The following is a 15,867-nucleotide window of genomic DNA, read 5'->3' on the forward strand; positions in this document are numbered from 1 at the left end:
CCACATCTCCCTCCAAACAAACAAACCCCACCCCATCCAAAGCAAAGTTAGCGAGGTCAAACACACCACAGACTCATAAACTCAACTCGTGTAAAACTTTATTAGCTCTTACCCCAGACGTGACCTTTAATTATCAAAAATGTGCACATTATGGAGAAAAAGATTCTTCATGTCCTGAAAAAGGGGAACGCAGCACTAGCATGATCCTGGGTTATGTTGCGGATTAGTGGTGACTCTTCAGCAGCTACAGTTTAACAGAAAAAATGTGACGCTGACTGTTAAAGGAACAGTTTGACATCTGAGTAAATATGACTGTCCTTGCAGAGAGAAGACTGATCTCACTCGTGCTTTTATGACACGTTATGTTGGTGTTGCATTAATGTATTTGCACTTGCATAGCAGTTTTCTGTCCTTACTGAACACTCAAAATGCTTTAGACTAGAGGAAACAAACTCCCGTTTATACAATGGTTTATTCTATGCACTTTATTTTAAATTCAGACCTAAATCCAATTTACAATAATTTCTTCTCTGTATTATTGTAGGGTCTATTGTACTTTTCAATATAAAGCGCTTTGAGGCAACTGCTGTTATTTGGTACGATAAGAATAAAATTGAAATGAATTATCCTGGCATGCCCGTCTCTGGAGAAAAGCTACAGGGGCAGAAATGCTTTCTTGGGGTGAGGCAGCAGCAGTGTGAACCACTGGACCACAGTGATAACCAACCCAATAAAAGACTGGAAACAGGAGTAAACAGCATGTATGTAAATCTGAGTATAAATGTCTGACCACAACTGTCCAGTTGACCGTTTTCTGTTTCCAGCCTTTAAAATAGGATAAGCTTGGTGGTTGCAGACACCAGGGACGTATTGAGCTTGTATCATTCAACTCTCTGCAAACTATTCCTTTAACATTATGTTAAATAAGATAAGGAACAAGGCTCTTTCTTTACATAGCCATGATGTTAGATTAGGTACTTTAACCACAGGAACCTCGACCAACAAAATAAACTCAAAGCAGATAAGAGTTGGTGTAATCTGAGTGAAGACAAACTGTGGCATCTTGTCCATTTACAGTGGGGCAAAAAAGTATTTAGTCAGCCACCGATTGTGCAAGTTCCCCCACTTAAAATGATGACAGAGGTCAGTAATTTGCACCAGAGGTACACTTCAACTGTGAGAGACAGAATGTGAAAAAAAAATCCATGAATTCACATGGTAGGATTTGTAAAGAATTTATTCGTAAATCAGGGTGGAAAATAAGTATTTGGTCACCTCAAACAAGGAAAATCCATGGCTCTCACAGACCTGTAACGTCTTTTGTAAGAAGCTTTTCTGTCCCCCACTCGTTACCTGTATGAATGGCACCTGTTTGACCTCATCATCTGTATAAAAGACACCTGTCCACAGCCTCAACCAGTCAGACTCCAAACTCCGCCATGGCCAAGACCAAAGAGCTTTCGAAGGACACCAGGAAAAGAATTGTAGACCTGCACCAGACTGGGAAGAGTGAATCTACAATAGGCAAGCAGCTTGGTGTGAAAAAATCAACTGTGGGAGCAATCATCAGAAAATGGAAGACATACAAGACCACTGATAATCTCCCTCGATCTGGGGCTCCACGCAAGATCTCATCCCGTGGGGTCAAAATGATCATGAGAACGGTGAGCAAAGATCCCAGAACCACACGGGGGGACCTGGTGAATGACCTGCAGAGAGCTGGGACCAAAGTAACAAAGGTCACCATCAGTAACACACTACAACGGCAGGGAATCAAATCCCGCAGTACCAGACGTGTTCCGCTGCTGAAGCCAGTGCATGTCCAGGCCCGTCTGAAGTTTGCCAGAGAGCACATGGATGATACAGCAGAGGATTGGGAGAATGTCATGTGGTCAGATGAAACCAAAGTAGAACTTTTTGGTATAAACTCAACTCGTCGTGTTTGGAGGAAGAAGAATACTGAGTTGCATCCCAAGAACACCATACCTACTGTGAAGCATGGGGGTGGAAACATCATGCTATGGGGCTGTTTTTCTGCCAAGGGGACAGGACGACTGATCCGTGTTAAGGACAGAATGAATGGGGCCAAGTATCGTGAGATTTTGAGCCAAAACCTCCTTCCATCAGTGAGAACTTTGAAGATGAAACGAGGCTGGGTCTTCCAACATGACAATGATCCAAAACACACCGCCCGGGCAACAAAGGAGTGGCTCCGTAAGAAGCATTTGAAAGTCCTGGAGTGGCCTAGCCAGTCTCCAGACCTCAACCCCATAGAAAATCTGTGGCGGGAGTTGAAAGTTCGTGTTGCTCGGCGACAGCCCCAAAACATCACTGCTCTTGAGAAGATCTGCATGGAGGAATGGGCCAAAATACCAGCTACTGTGTGTGCAAACCTGGTAAAGACCTATAGTAAACGTTTGACCTCTGTTATTGCCAACAAAGGTTATGTTACAAAGTATTGAGTTGTATTTTTGTTATTGACCAAATACTTATTTTCCACCCTGATTTACGAATAAATTCTTTACAAATCCTACCATGTGAATTCATGGATTTTTTTTTCACATTCTGTCTCTCACAGTTGAAGTGTACCTCTGGTGCAAATTACTGACCTCTGTCATCATTTTAAGTGGGGGAACTTGCACAATCGGTGGCTGACTAAATACTTTTTTGCCCCACTGTATATCAGCTTTTTCCTGAGATCTGTCAAATGTAAAAGAAAAGTAGAGACAGCTGACACAACCTCACCTGCTTGCAAACTTCACAGAGGAAAGGAGACAGTCTGAAGATGTCAAATCTGCTGCAACACTTCTCGAATGTAGAAAAACGTCACTACTCTGATTTTTTTTTAAAAGAAAGAAAAAGGCCCCAAGCCAAATCAATTTAATCCAGTAATGCAGCTTTGTAAATGCTGCAGGAGGTTTGACCTCTTCATCTGTCAAATTCGGGAAAATAAAGTAAAAGATGAGACAGGTTTAGACAAAGTAAAAAACACAACTATGTAAACTAAAATCACATCATTAGAAACTCTGGAATACACTTAAAATATCTGACTAGAAGTCCATTATTGGAAAAAACCAACACATAGTACAAAAACAATGATGTCAATACACCAAAGAGATTACAAAAGTTTCCTTTGTGAGCAATAGGTGTTAATGTATGAGTGTGTATGTGTGGATACACTGCAGCACCACCGCCAAATCCCATTTCCATAAATAATAAACTTTCACAGACATTTCTGCAAATGCAAGTTTGACTTTCAAGTGTGAAATTTGTCACTCGGAGTAGACGAGCCGTTTCTCCCGACCTTTACGCGTGACTCAGTCACAGCTTTACACATTGGAAATACCAGCAGACTAAGTAGCCTAAAGTAAGTTACGCCCATGTCACACACACTACGAATGAGTGCAAAGTAATCATCAGCGAGAACGACACAGGCTGGACTTGTGAGCGTCCTTCACATCTTATTGGCCTTCCAGGTCAGGTAGGAGTTCCAAGCAACAGCAACGACCTGGACGACAGCCAGCCTGCAAGGAGGACGAAATCTGATGTGTCTGGTTTGGATGCAGTTTAAGTCGGAGAGTTTCATAAAAACGGAAATAAAGGCTTTCTGAGACAATTAAAGTTGGTTTCATGTGACATTTTCACAAGTGAAACAAATGATGTCTCATTTAGATGCAGAACTAGTAAAACTACAACTTCAAAACATGTTTTCAGATTTAAAATAATCCACTAAGATCAGACAGAGTATGTATCCTAAAAGTGCAGAAATGACTGTGTTAAAGCAGTCGAAATGTAAAAATAAAACCCTTAAGATTTGACTCTGTATACAAGCTTCTTCTGCTCTCACTAACCTTCAAATATGATCAGAGCTCACTGCCTGCATGCTAATGAAGCCATCAAACTCTCACCTGTGGTGCAGAGGAATGAAGTAGAAATTGGCAATCTGGACTGGAGGCCAAAGCTGAAACAAACAGGAAACATTCAACTGATCAGTGAAACATATTCTGAAGAGATATAAAAATAGATTACACTGAACACTTACATAGTAATTAGAGATCAGGGCATCTGTGTAGTCCTGTGAACACAGAAAGAGAAATATTATCATGTCGGTACCAACTGAAATTACTTTAATGACAAACATTCAAATATTTTAGGCTAAACTCAATTTATTACGAAAACAATAGAAAGGAAATGGTTATTTTGCTGCTTTCTTTTTCAGGTTCTCATATCGCCTTCTGTTATAATCAGAGCATCATGCTCCTCTCCACTCCTCTAAAACCCCAAATAGACAAACATGGTCTTGACAAAAGTTCAACATGAGGTTTCAAATGTGAAGTTATTGTGTTAAATTAAGCAACTCTAAAACATAATTTACTATCCAAGAAAGAAGAACTATTTCTTTATTAGCTAGCTCTTCATGTGGAAATCAGAGGATGTCTAGAAGAAATGTGACACTGTCCTGTGAGCCTGTAAGAGAAACTCTGTTACAGATTCCAAACATACTTTCTTTTAATAAAAAGTAAACTGACTCAACATCAAAACAATCCCATTAAAGATATGATTTGGTCGTACACATCTTAAGACAAAAATCTTAAGAGGAAACTTTTAGTTGTATTTAAAAGACAGAAATAAAGTGTTTCTCCACTTAAACATGACAGACAAACTCGTGACCTCCTGCTTAGGTACGAAGTTCAGCCCTGCAGCATTTTCCATCAGAACAGTTGAAGCTGCCGGTGGGGGAGGAAGTGAGGAATGCTGATGTGTTCAAACTACAGCTGGTGAGTAGTTTCTGTCCAAACGGAAGGTAAACTGTATGCATGAACACCTTCATCAGCCACACATAAATACACTTTATTTCACTCATTTTGTTAAAACAAGAAAAATGTAGCAGCACACTTACAGTTAGGCTGTAACTCCTCTATATTTAATCAAATGTCTGCTTTTAAAGCCCTCATTCATCAGATAACTCTAAATTCAATATACTCTAAAACCCTGACAATACTTTTAAAGACCTAACTGGATATTACAGACGATTTGTGTCTGAAGTCTGTGTGTATTGTCTTAAAGCGCTTTGAATCATTGCTCGACATTAATGTGACAAAAATGATGCTGACAATATACCTAAACTTGTACATACCATTTAAAGAAAAAAGAAAAGGCTTCTTTTATTTGTTCCCTTATTTGACCTGGTATAGCTCAGCAAAAAGATTATGAATTATACTTAAAGAAATGTTTTGGCGTGAGTGCGTCGTGTAGTTTAATCATGTTGTTATGCTGGCGATGCAACCTGAAGGTAGAAATCAGGTGTGTGCTCTTAATAAACAACTTTCTCTCTCAAATACACAATATTACAAAACACACACACCAAGAAAAAAACCAACCTGTCTACTTAAAGGTCACCCTGACATCTCTTGGCATATAAAACCAACAAGCCAATGTTCCAGCTATAATATTTTTTTGCCTTTTTTCCAGGGTGAAAACAGTGTTTTAATTATGGTCAAACAAGCTCGTTTGCCACCTGGGGTGAAATTACGTCAATGTCTTTACCCACACAAGACGGGACCTTTCTTACCTCTTCTAGGAGCTTTTTAGGATGCAATAAATATGAAGTTTTGTTGTAAAACTTTAGTGAAATACTAAACCCCAAATTCAGCTAAATTATTCATTTAAAAAAGAATCTAATAAGATTGTCTAAACGTTCAAGTTTTGGGATCCAGGTCTTCCCAGGGCAGCACGTGGAAGCTATATTTGTGTTTGCACTTTACACACTGTACTGTATATGCAACATCTAACAGCGGTCACACTTTTCTGCTCTTCCTGTCTTTACAATGTGCAGAATATTATGAATGTTCAGACTCTGATCAGTTATACAGCACAGCATGTGGTCTGACCCTGACATCGTGGAGTTGATCTTGGAAGAGAATGACGGCAAACGGAACAACATGCTTCAAAACCCCAACCTGCCAAGTGCCTTGAAAAACTGTGCAGTGATAAAGTTGTGATGTTTTAAAACCAGAGCCTCACACTTCTCACCTGTTTCTCTCACTTTTTCTCCAGTGTACTGTGTTTTATTTTTGAGTAATGACCAAGACTCTGACCAAACAGTTGCAGATAAAAAGCAGAACAGGTAAACAAGAGAAGCAAAGCTGCGACTGGAACTCTGTCCAGATTTATCAATCACAGCGGCTGTTTGGTCAGAGGCTCCATTCATTTTCATCTCACATTTCCTCAGTGCCAGACCCCGTTGTAACGAGCGCATTTGTCATTTATTTTCTGTCCTTTGTGACATTTACCGGGTTGGCCTTTCAGGTCTGCGCCTCTCCTTTTGTAAATAATTGATGGTGATCAGCAGCATGTTGGGAAAGCAAGGCGGCGACGGGCGTTTGAGCAGCTGGCACAAGATGACAGTTAGCTCTGACCTGGCATACAAACACACGCTCGCACACGTATATATGAAGGTATGAGTCACACTGGTTATTTCCACACTCCCCCTCTCTCTCTCTCATCTCTTCCTCCATCACAGGAAATAGTTTCCAATAATAATGAGAGGTGAGTGTTGGAGGTCAGATACTGTAGCTATGATGAAAACCAAACCTCCTCTCTGTGTACTGTCGTTTACCTGAGCTGTGTGCGTGCAGGAAGCTTACTGCTCTCTGACCAGTTTGTTCGTCTCAGGTTTAGTTTTAGTGCTTAAAAAGGTCAAATTCATGCCACACAATGAAGAACACGAAGAACAAAGAAAGGAGGGTTTGACGAAGACTTTGCATCTGAAATCTGAATCATAGATTCTTTTTTCTATGTATTTAAATGCAATTTTACGGTAACACAAAGTAATTTATCTGTGCAATTCAAACCGATACCTTTCAGGCTTTGGATAAACCTGTTTTTACGTGACGATGTAACATTTATAAATAAAAAATGAGCTGAAGACACATCAGGTCAAACTCTAACCTTTTACCTCAAGTGGAGTGTTTCAAATTGATCAACGTCACCTGAAAGATTTTCCACAACACTACAATACTGATGGACTCATTCAACACAGGGTTAAAGGTGACCATTAAAAATGGTCAGAAAAATGTCAAGCAGCTGTACCAACACCCCAGTTTATTGCCCTATCTGCTACCAAGCTTCTTTTTCAGGCTCATTAACGCCTTTTTTCAGACTTACACTTCACAAGGGTCAAAGGGTGAGAGACACATGACACAGAGTTATTTCTAGTGTTTTGCATGTTATTTCCCATTTTACACTGGATTGTTTTTCCGCTGGGTAATGATGTTGGGAATGAATCACGACAGGATACTGAAATAAAACTCACTCACCCTCCTGAGCTTGGTGACGTTCTCCTCGACTGTCAGTCCGTTCAGCGCACCAGAGATACAGAGGAAGGCTCCCAGAAAGCACGGCGCAAAACACAGCTGTAAGGAAACAAACCAAAAAAACAAGAAGAAGAATCCTAAGTTAATCATAAGTGTAACTGCTGTGGCCTAAATCAGCAGATTTCAGGTCAGTTTTATTTAAAAAGCTCCCCTCTGGCAGTGTGACATCAACCTAAACTGAGCAGTAAACGTGCAACCTAAAAACAGAACATGACTTTTGATTATGAGAAATTGGGTGATAAATATCTAATTAATCTACTTGTGACAAAACATTTTCCTGCAGCACATCCGGAAAAGGAAGTCTTTAAAGAAACATCATGGAGGATGAAATCTTTCCTTCGCTGTCATTCTTCTTTTTGTCTTACTTTCTTGATATTTCATTCATTTCGTTCGATTGTATTTGTTTTTCCGAGGAGCTTGGGATGCTTAGCTGCTACTCCATAGAAGCTGATGGAGTCCAGAAACAAAGTAACAAACTGAGTCTATTAATTAAGTAATTAAGTAATAAAATACATACCAGTGATAATCTAAGAAATCTGAAAGACTGAGGTTAAACTGTTCCTAGTATGAATCTTACATGAACAGTCACTTGACTTCTTCCGGCTGATCAGGTCTGACGCAGGAAGACGCTACAGCTGCATCACCTTAAATCTTTCAAGTGCTGCTGTTTGTTATGCACACTGAGGTGAAGCGAGCAGCGCAGACAGTGCGACTGGATCACTATTCAAGCGTGCAAGTGGACCCTTTGCTCCAGTAAATATTTTATTCAGTAACAAGCAGATACTGCTTTTTTTTGCTCTGCTGCAGTTTCACTGAAACACAGCAGGGGGCAGCATGAAGCTACCAAAAATGACTAGTTTTTAGACATTTACAGACAAGTTGCATTCCAAGTTTATGCTATATAATTTTACTGATATATTTGTGTACCTTAATCTAAAGTTAATGATTCATTCAGGAAGCATGAGGTACAGATTATAGTTATGTGCAACTAGTCGACTAAACATTTAAACGTTGCAGCTTTTGCTACTCAATGCCAAAAATGATAGTCAGTTATATTCAGCAATATTCTTATTTTATTAAATTACAACAGGAATTCCTGGGTCAAAGTTGTTCTACCACCATCGGCCACTCGCTGGCGCTGAACCCTGTTTCCTCTCTTTCTATGAATGAAGCAGTAAATAAACAGAGGCTTAAACTAAACAGATGACAGCTGTTCTGCAGCACTTATAAATCAATCAATGCAAACTAACTGTATATCAAGCTTTGTCAGAATAAACTGGAATATAACTAAGCAACCGAAGTCAGGTGTAATCAAACTGCACCTGCAACTCTTAACTAATCTGACATCACATGTGTTTGAAACATTATACAAAGTAAACAACATTTCAAGTATGTTCTGCTTTAGATAGTTTCTTAGGTTTTTCTATCAATTAGGCTATTATATCTTTTTTTTGGCTGTCTCATTTAAACAACTAAATGAGCAACTACAAAATACCAGTGCTACCACTCAGCACCCTAGTAGATACACCTAAGGTATTAATTTGAAAATCCTCTGTGACTTCCTTCTTGAGTTATCGCATTCACAAACGTGGGTGTCCGCTCACCCTGTAGATGACAACGATACCCCACTAACCTACAGCTGAGGGGGCAAAAACTGGAGCTCTGTTGCATAACTCAGCCTCTCGGCTCAAAAGCTTCACAAAAAGAGAAAACAGTCTGCTAACAAGAGTTTCCTCCTATCAGGACAACAAAGACTCATCTGTCAGTCAAAACAATCTCAGCAGTCAGGATTCATCCACTCTGTTTGCCACAACTAACAAGCTCAGTGCGAGTGCCGAATACACACAGAAAGCTGTTTTTTTTGCTGAGCTGGTGTTCGGTTTGCTAAGAATAAGAAGAAGAAGAAGAAGAAGAACAAGAACAACAACAAGAACAACAACAAGAACAACAACAAGAAGACGACGACGATTAAGGGTCCTTAAGATGCTCGTCCCACCTGGTCGACCAGCATTTTCTTCATGGCAGCGCTTTTGGTTCCTCCAACAACCAGTCGGTCCAAAACCTTGTACCAGCTGCCGATGACAGGGCCCTTTATTGCAACAGAAATAAAATTACCATCATTATATTACTCTTGAAATTCTCCACTTAATTCTCTTCTAATATCTTTAACTGCAATGGAAGCAGAAAACCGATGATGGATTTCATGAAAAATAAAAACATCAAATCTTTGCTTTTTGGTTTGTGCATTAAATATTCAGCCATTTATTCACAATGAACTCACAAAATGAACCAAAGTTAACAATTTGCTATGTGAACTGTACAAACCTTTATGTCTAATTGCAATTTTCTGTAAATGTGTGTCCTTCACAAATCAACACAGGTCCACAAGAGAGAAACTGACACTGACATGGAGTTTGTTCAAAATCAGTCAAAATTTGGTGCAATCACAAAGTTCTAAATTGCTGCTGATAAAATTAAAAAACATGACCTGGCTTAGATTTGGGATCTCTCCTCAGACTGCTGACAGCTCAGCTGCTGTTTTCAGATCACTCCTCCTCAAAGTCACATTAGTTGTGTCCATAAAACTACAGAGTACTTCTTGAAATCAAATTCTCCAGCTTTTATAATGAGGGCCATCACTTGTGAGCTCAGATGAACAGTCATTATTGTGAACAGTTGTACACCACTGTGGGCTGTGATCCTCAAGGAAAGTATTTATTGACAAACCCATCATACTTGCTAGTTTTGCAACTCCTTCCTGTTCCCAAAATAAAAGTTACAAAGATGGACTGACACTTTGGCACAATAGTGGGGAACCAAGGAAAGTATAAGACTTCAGCTGAACACCAAACAAAAAAGAGACGTCCAGAGGTGCAAAAGAAGATGATGTTGAAGATGAGATTGGATAAAAATCAAGTATTTTTTGTTTGTTTGGGGGGGGGGGGGGGGGGTGGGTTATGTGCCGAGTCCTGTTTACATCTTGCAGAAGATGCACAAGTAACAACAGAACAGGGAATTCTTCTCCACTACCACAAAATACAAAACTTAGGCCATAAAGATACAAAAATAGTGTTTTATCAAATTTTTACATTAAAAGTTTTACATTTTAAATTTATGTCCAATGTTAAAAACATTTTCCAATAGAACTCAGCAGCTTTCTGTCAACAGCTTCCCTCCTTAAACGGAAGCACGAGCAGGCTGGCTGAAGATAAACCGAATTCAACCAACAAATGGATGCATTATTTATGTGAAGGAGAACGATACATGATGCATGAATATAGCTGCCAATAAACATGTCGTCTCAAGTCCTGTGTGTGCTGAATAGCCACCTTCCAGACAAGGAGCTTCAGATAATTACAGAAACATAAATAAACTTTGCCTTCGTCACAGCGACGTCAGAAAGAAATGAGCTACTTGGAGGGTGAATTGTGCAGCTGTCACAGTTAGTAAAATACTGATGAATTAAACATACAAAGACATGAATGAGTGGTATATAACAAGTAACACAGATCAGACAAGTACATCATGAACACACATACTTAAAGTCATTGCTTACAGATGCACAAACAAGCAGGAATCTTTCTTTTTGCTTTATATTAACTTCCTCAATTTAAACAATTAACCAGACAGTAAAGAAGGAAGAAGAAGGAATTTTAATTAAAAACCTGTATTCTTTCTAAGTAATGGGCAACATTTCTTCTTCCAGGGAGCCACACTGACATAGATCGAATCAACTGAAACACATCACACAGTTTAAGTTAAACTCTAAATTTGCACAGCACAGTGTTGTACAGTGTGTTATCTGCACAGTAGAAGGCCTGCCTCTGTATGATTAAAACTTTGTTTTAAAATGTTGACTTTTTTTTACAAAGGTGCTCATTTGGTGTCCTCTGAGGAGGCAAAAGAAATCTTACAGAAAACCTTCCATATTGTAAATCTCCTACTACATTATATCATATATAAATAGTTAGCACTATGTAGCGTAACACACAATTTCGAGACACAGCGTTTGGGAATGACTGCTGTGAGTAACTGTTGTTGTCTATAATAAAGAAGCATGATTCACTGGTTGAGTTTGGGAACGTTTCTGTATGAAATGACTTGGAAGTGTCAGCATAGCGACCACAATAACAAATGTATGAATTTTCCAAATCCTTTGTTTCCCTTATCACCCCCTTTAGCAGAGGACACACTGAACCATCATCTATAAAAAAAAAAAAAAAGGAGATAATGCCTCCCATGATAACAAATTTTAAACACATTTGATTCTATGATGCAGTTTTTATGTCTTGGTGAGCGCTAATTACTGTTTTAAATGCTTAACATAATGACCCGGGTATGCACCGACAGGCATCACAAAAATAGCTGCTGAGAGGCTAGACTTGCTTTCATACGAACTAAAATATTATTCTATTTCTTCATGATTCACACAGTTTCTCTAGATCTAAAAAAAAAAAAAATCAAGCATGTAACACCTTTTTAACAAAATAAAATCAAAAGTATTTAGAAAATTTTAAAAAAGTAAATGAACTGAGAGTCAGAAGGATACTTACCACAAAGAAGAAACCAATGCTCATCATCTTAGCCGTCCTCTGCACGTTGTGGTTAGCCAATCCTCTCCTCTCGATCAGCTGCTGGGAGATGACATCACCGACACCCACTAAAGACCCTGGAGGTCAAACAGAGTTGAAACTGCATCTCAGTCCCCTGAGCACAATCTTCTACAGATATGATCCGTGCAGACATGTTACTGTTCCTGCAGTGAGAATCTGATTAGGCAGCACTCTTGTAATTAATGCATAATAACTGCAAATATGCCAAAAAATGTATTCAAAGAATCAACTTTACTGTTAATATTGAAAATAATGTGTTAAAATACTTTATAAGCATTCCAAAATTAACAAAAGCTCCCAACCAAATGTGAACTACTAAAAAATCTGCATTGTCTTAAAGAGATATCAGCTGAAGTCAAACTCGACCTGGAAAAAAGGAAAAGTTTCTTGAGATCAAATTTTAACACAACTACTGATAAAATACTGCCACCCAGTGGTGAAAGTTTAAGTGACATTTTGCAGGGGGCGTTTACAAAAAGTATCTTTAAAATGCAACAAAACTGTCCAAAAGTACAAACTCCCATCCGAGTTCAACTTGGCGATGGTCACGCAATGTGTCCCTCAAACAGACTCAGTTGTTTTTCTTCTCCGTAATATATCTTACCAATATAAATTATTTATACGAACAAATGAGATTTCAAAAGGATTTCATCACGGAGCTCTTGTCTTCATTTGTTTCACACTGCTTATTAACAGGCATTAAAGGGTTGTCACCAACAAGCCACCATTAACTCATCATCATTGGCGTCATCCACGAATTTCCTGAGTCACTGCTAATTTTTTATTTATAAACCAATTTTAGACAAACAATCCTGCTTAACACTGCAGAGATTTCACAGAGGTCCTCTTCAAGTCTTCTGTTTGTTTCTAACATAAATGCTTAAAAATAAATTGGTCCAGCAACTCATTTAAAGGCCTTAATATCTCCAGCTTGAGTCAGGACCTCAGTAAGCACTGTGGTAAATTACTCCACTTATTAGCTTTTCACTTTATTATAGTGGGCAGCACGGTGGTTAGCACTGTTGCCGCACAGCAAGGAGGTCCTGAGTTCAATTCTACCATCAGGCCGGGAGTCTTCCTGTATGGAGTTTGCATGTTCTCCCCGTGTTTGCGTGGTTTCCTCCCACCGTCCAAAGACACACAGTTTGTGGGGATAGGTTAATTGATTAATCCAAATTGCCCATAGGTGTGAATGTGAGCGTGAAAGGTTGTCTGTAATTTATCCACAATAAGTCTGTGTAGGTTCTCAATTATCCAGGTCATGGTAGGGCTTGGAAGAAAGAAAAAAAAACAAAACAAGAAGGCACTAAAACTTCTTCGGTTTGGTACAGACGTGTCACCTCTCATCCTTGAGGCTTCTTCAGTTCTAAAGAAAAATGGTGGAGAATCCTAAACATTTAAGTCCTAGTGAAAGTTGTGCCCCTTGGAGGCAGCCCCGACGGTCGTTGACCAACTACTGATTTATGCTTCAGCAGGAAATCTACACCACACTTATGTAATCACAGTAAACCCCTCTGAACCCCTGTGCTGTAACCTGACGTGCACCTACCTGCAGATGTAACTACATGTTAGGTCGATGCTGGCTGTTCAGCTCCATTGATTAGGAATAATAAGCATAGTATCAGTATAAATACTCACAATTGTCAGCTGATTAGACATCAGCTGGACATAATGGAATAATAATAAGATAAACTAAATTCATGTGTCATAACATGTAGTTATAACAAAAACAATTTAAAAACAGACCAACTGCTCAGAAATTCATGATGTGTCAACACTAACCTCAAATCTTTCAATAAATTTGGGGGGGGGGGGGGTTCCTTTCTTTTTTTTGTAGGAAACTCACAAACTCAGCTGAAATTAAAAACTTTGAAAATGCATAAAGACTGTCAATAGGGAAACTGATTTCTCTTTTTTTAAATTCCGCAGAGAGGCCCCTTTTAGCTGCTCTAGCTGCAAGGTCAAACCTCTGCCTCTATCTAGTGGTGACTAAATAGTACTGCAAACAGTACTTTAAAACTACAGCCTTCTGAAAAATGTAAAGGGTTAATACAACACTAACTGCTTAGGTTAGATCATTTACATCTGAAACTTGCTCCAATGTGTGAATCCACCAGAGCTCTAAAAGCCATTTTCAACACTATGAAATCCAAAAGTGCTACACAACAGTTACAGAAATATTTTTGGTCTAATACCTGCATCATATTAAACTCATCAGCATACTTCAGCTCCCTTCATTTTATTTTAATCAACAAAGGTCAGTGTGTGGTGTACCCGAGATCGTTTCTGCACCTTCTCATGTGACATCTGTCTGCAGCTTTTCTACATTTACGTTTGGGCTTTCAGAGTGTAACTTATTTTTATGTGCAGTGAAAAGGTTGTCCTACCCGCTGTCACTATCTGGACTGTCCAGGGGTATTTAGTCATCAAGGCCTGGTAGCCTCTCCAAAGGCCTGCCATTTCTCGTCCTAGGAAGAAAGAAAAATAAAAGGTTGTTGCAAATGCAGACTTTTCTGCTCAATCACCCCGCCCGCCGGTTTGTAACGTGATTCAAATCAAGCGATACCACTAACAAGTTCCGTTAAACTGTCCATTAGTGATTGCCCATTAGTGTAAACTTCGGGCTGTTTTTTAAAGATTATTTCAGGGTTTTAAAACACTTAAATGTATCCCAAGACCTATATCGAAGAGGTTAGCTCACTCTTTCAAATTCAGTCAAACGGCTAGCTAATCCTCTCCATTCAGTTACATCACACTTATGGTCAACTGCTGACTCAAAGTTAACATTTTATTAAAGTATTCGTGTTTCGGTAAATTTTGACAATGCCGAATTCTAACACTGGGTCTAACATTTTCTCTCAAGCTACCGAAGTTATTAATAGATGCCTAGTTTTACGACAGCTGAGATTAACTGTAAAATCTTTTTTTTTTAATGACGTTTAGCTTGAGGCTCGGTCTCGTGCTGGCTGGCGAAGCTAACGTTCCACGGAACCTACGACTTGCACAGTGCGTCATTAGCGTCTCTAAATCACAGCACTAACTTTCAATCACTCATTTAGCTCACGAAACTAAACTAAACTGCACTCCTAACACACTGTAGCAACTCACACTTTAAATCAAGAATAACGAACTGCTGAGTCTTTCATCGTTTCTGTAACTTTCCGTTTAACATTATTGCAGCTGCTGTTTAACTCACCTTTACAGCTCACCGTAGTTAACTTAAAGGTCCGTAAACTGGCAAGCTGCGGTTAATGTAAATAAAACTGTACACATGCCGCTTCCCTGAGGAAACAGGCGGAGATGCTTTCACGAAACGAAATCAGCTCCGACTTTGCAGTACTCCAACTGTACAGCACAGAAAAATATGAATACAAATTTGTGTGTTATACTGTTGTTTCCTTTTTTAAATACACTTATTTCGTTAGGCTCACACCAGTTACATCTTTACAGTTTAAACAAGTTGTCAGTCAAGTTGGGTCTTATTAGTCTCAAGTTTTGTATTTATTATATTGGTAATTCTTCCAGTGCAACAATTTAAAAAACCTGGTGCACAATTAAAGGTCTTCTAAAAATTCCAATACAATAAAAAGGGGCTCCAGGTAACACAGACATGTAGGCTTCCCAGTCTCAAAGATATTTTCCTGAATTATTTTAGTATTTTAAGTACACAATGTTTTTATTAGTTTATATTAACTCTATGTTATTGTCATTTCAGTTTATTTAAGTGATTTTTACAGATTACTTTAGAGTTTACTTAACTTTGACTAACACAGTATTCATTACATCTGCGTAAATTGATTAGTAATCAACAATTTATTTAGCTTTGTTGCAAACAATAAGGGCAGAAGAAATCGTGATCTACTACGACCAGTGAAGAC

The 15,867-nt window shown here is 38.9% G+C and overlaps 1 protein-coding gene across 3 annotated transcripts; it reads right to left on the reverse strand.

Moving 5' to 3' along the window:
- Positions 1-81: 81 nt before the first annotated feature.
- mpv17 (mitochondrial inner membrane protein MPV17) lies at positions 82-15,361 on the reverse strand. Of its 3 annotated transcripts, none has more exons than XR_014869632.1 (8): positions 15,186-15,361; positions 14,377-14,457; positions 11,930-12,045; positions 9,373-9,465; positions 7,320-7,415; positions 4,043-4,075; positions 3,852-3,961; positions 82-3,524 (listed from the first exon to the last, which is right to left on the reverse strand). XR_014869632.1 is itself a non-coding variant. In XM_085134300.1 (8 exons), the coding sequence occupies exons 2-8, from the start codon at positions 14,447-14,449 to the stop codon at positions 3,455-3,457; spliced, it is 534 nt and encodes a 177-aa protein (XP_084990426.1). In that variant the 5' UTR covers positions 14,450-14,457; positions 15,186-15,354; the 3' UTR covers positions 82-3,454. The 3 variants fall into 3 exon arrangements, 2 of the variants coding, with proteins under 2 accessions (XP_084990426.1, XP_084990427.1); XM_085134300.1 differs by having other exon boundaries at positions 3,909-3,961; positions 15,186-15,354; XM_085134301.1 differs by lacking the exon at positions 15,186-15,361 and adding an exon at positions 14,691-15,169 and having other exon boundaries at positions 3,909-3,961.
- Positions 15,362-15,867: the final 506 nt, after the last annotated feature.

This window comes from Neolamprologus multifasciatus, chromosome 15, assembly GCF_963576455.1.
Source record: "Neolamprologus multifasciatus chromosome 15, fNeoMul1.2, whole genome shotgun sequence".
NCBI lineage: Eukaryota > Metazoa > Chordata > Actinopteri > Cichliformes > Cichlidae > Neolamprologus > Neolamprologus multifasciatus.

Bases quoted from the DNA above. Each gene is read 5' to 3' on its own strand.
- mpv17 (XM_085134300.1), bottom strand. From the start codon at position 14,449: ATGGCAGGCCTTTGGAGAGGCTACCAGGCCTTGATGACTAAATACCCC. The intron at 4,076-7,319 runs GTGAGTGAGTTT...CTGTGTTCACAG, and splicing joins ACGTCACCAAGCTCAGGAGG to GACTACACAGATGCCCTGAT. The intron at 3,525-3,908 runs GTGAGAGTTTGA...TCCTCCTTGCAG, and splicing joins TTCATTCCTCTGCACCACAG to GCTGGCTGTCGTCCAGGTCG.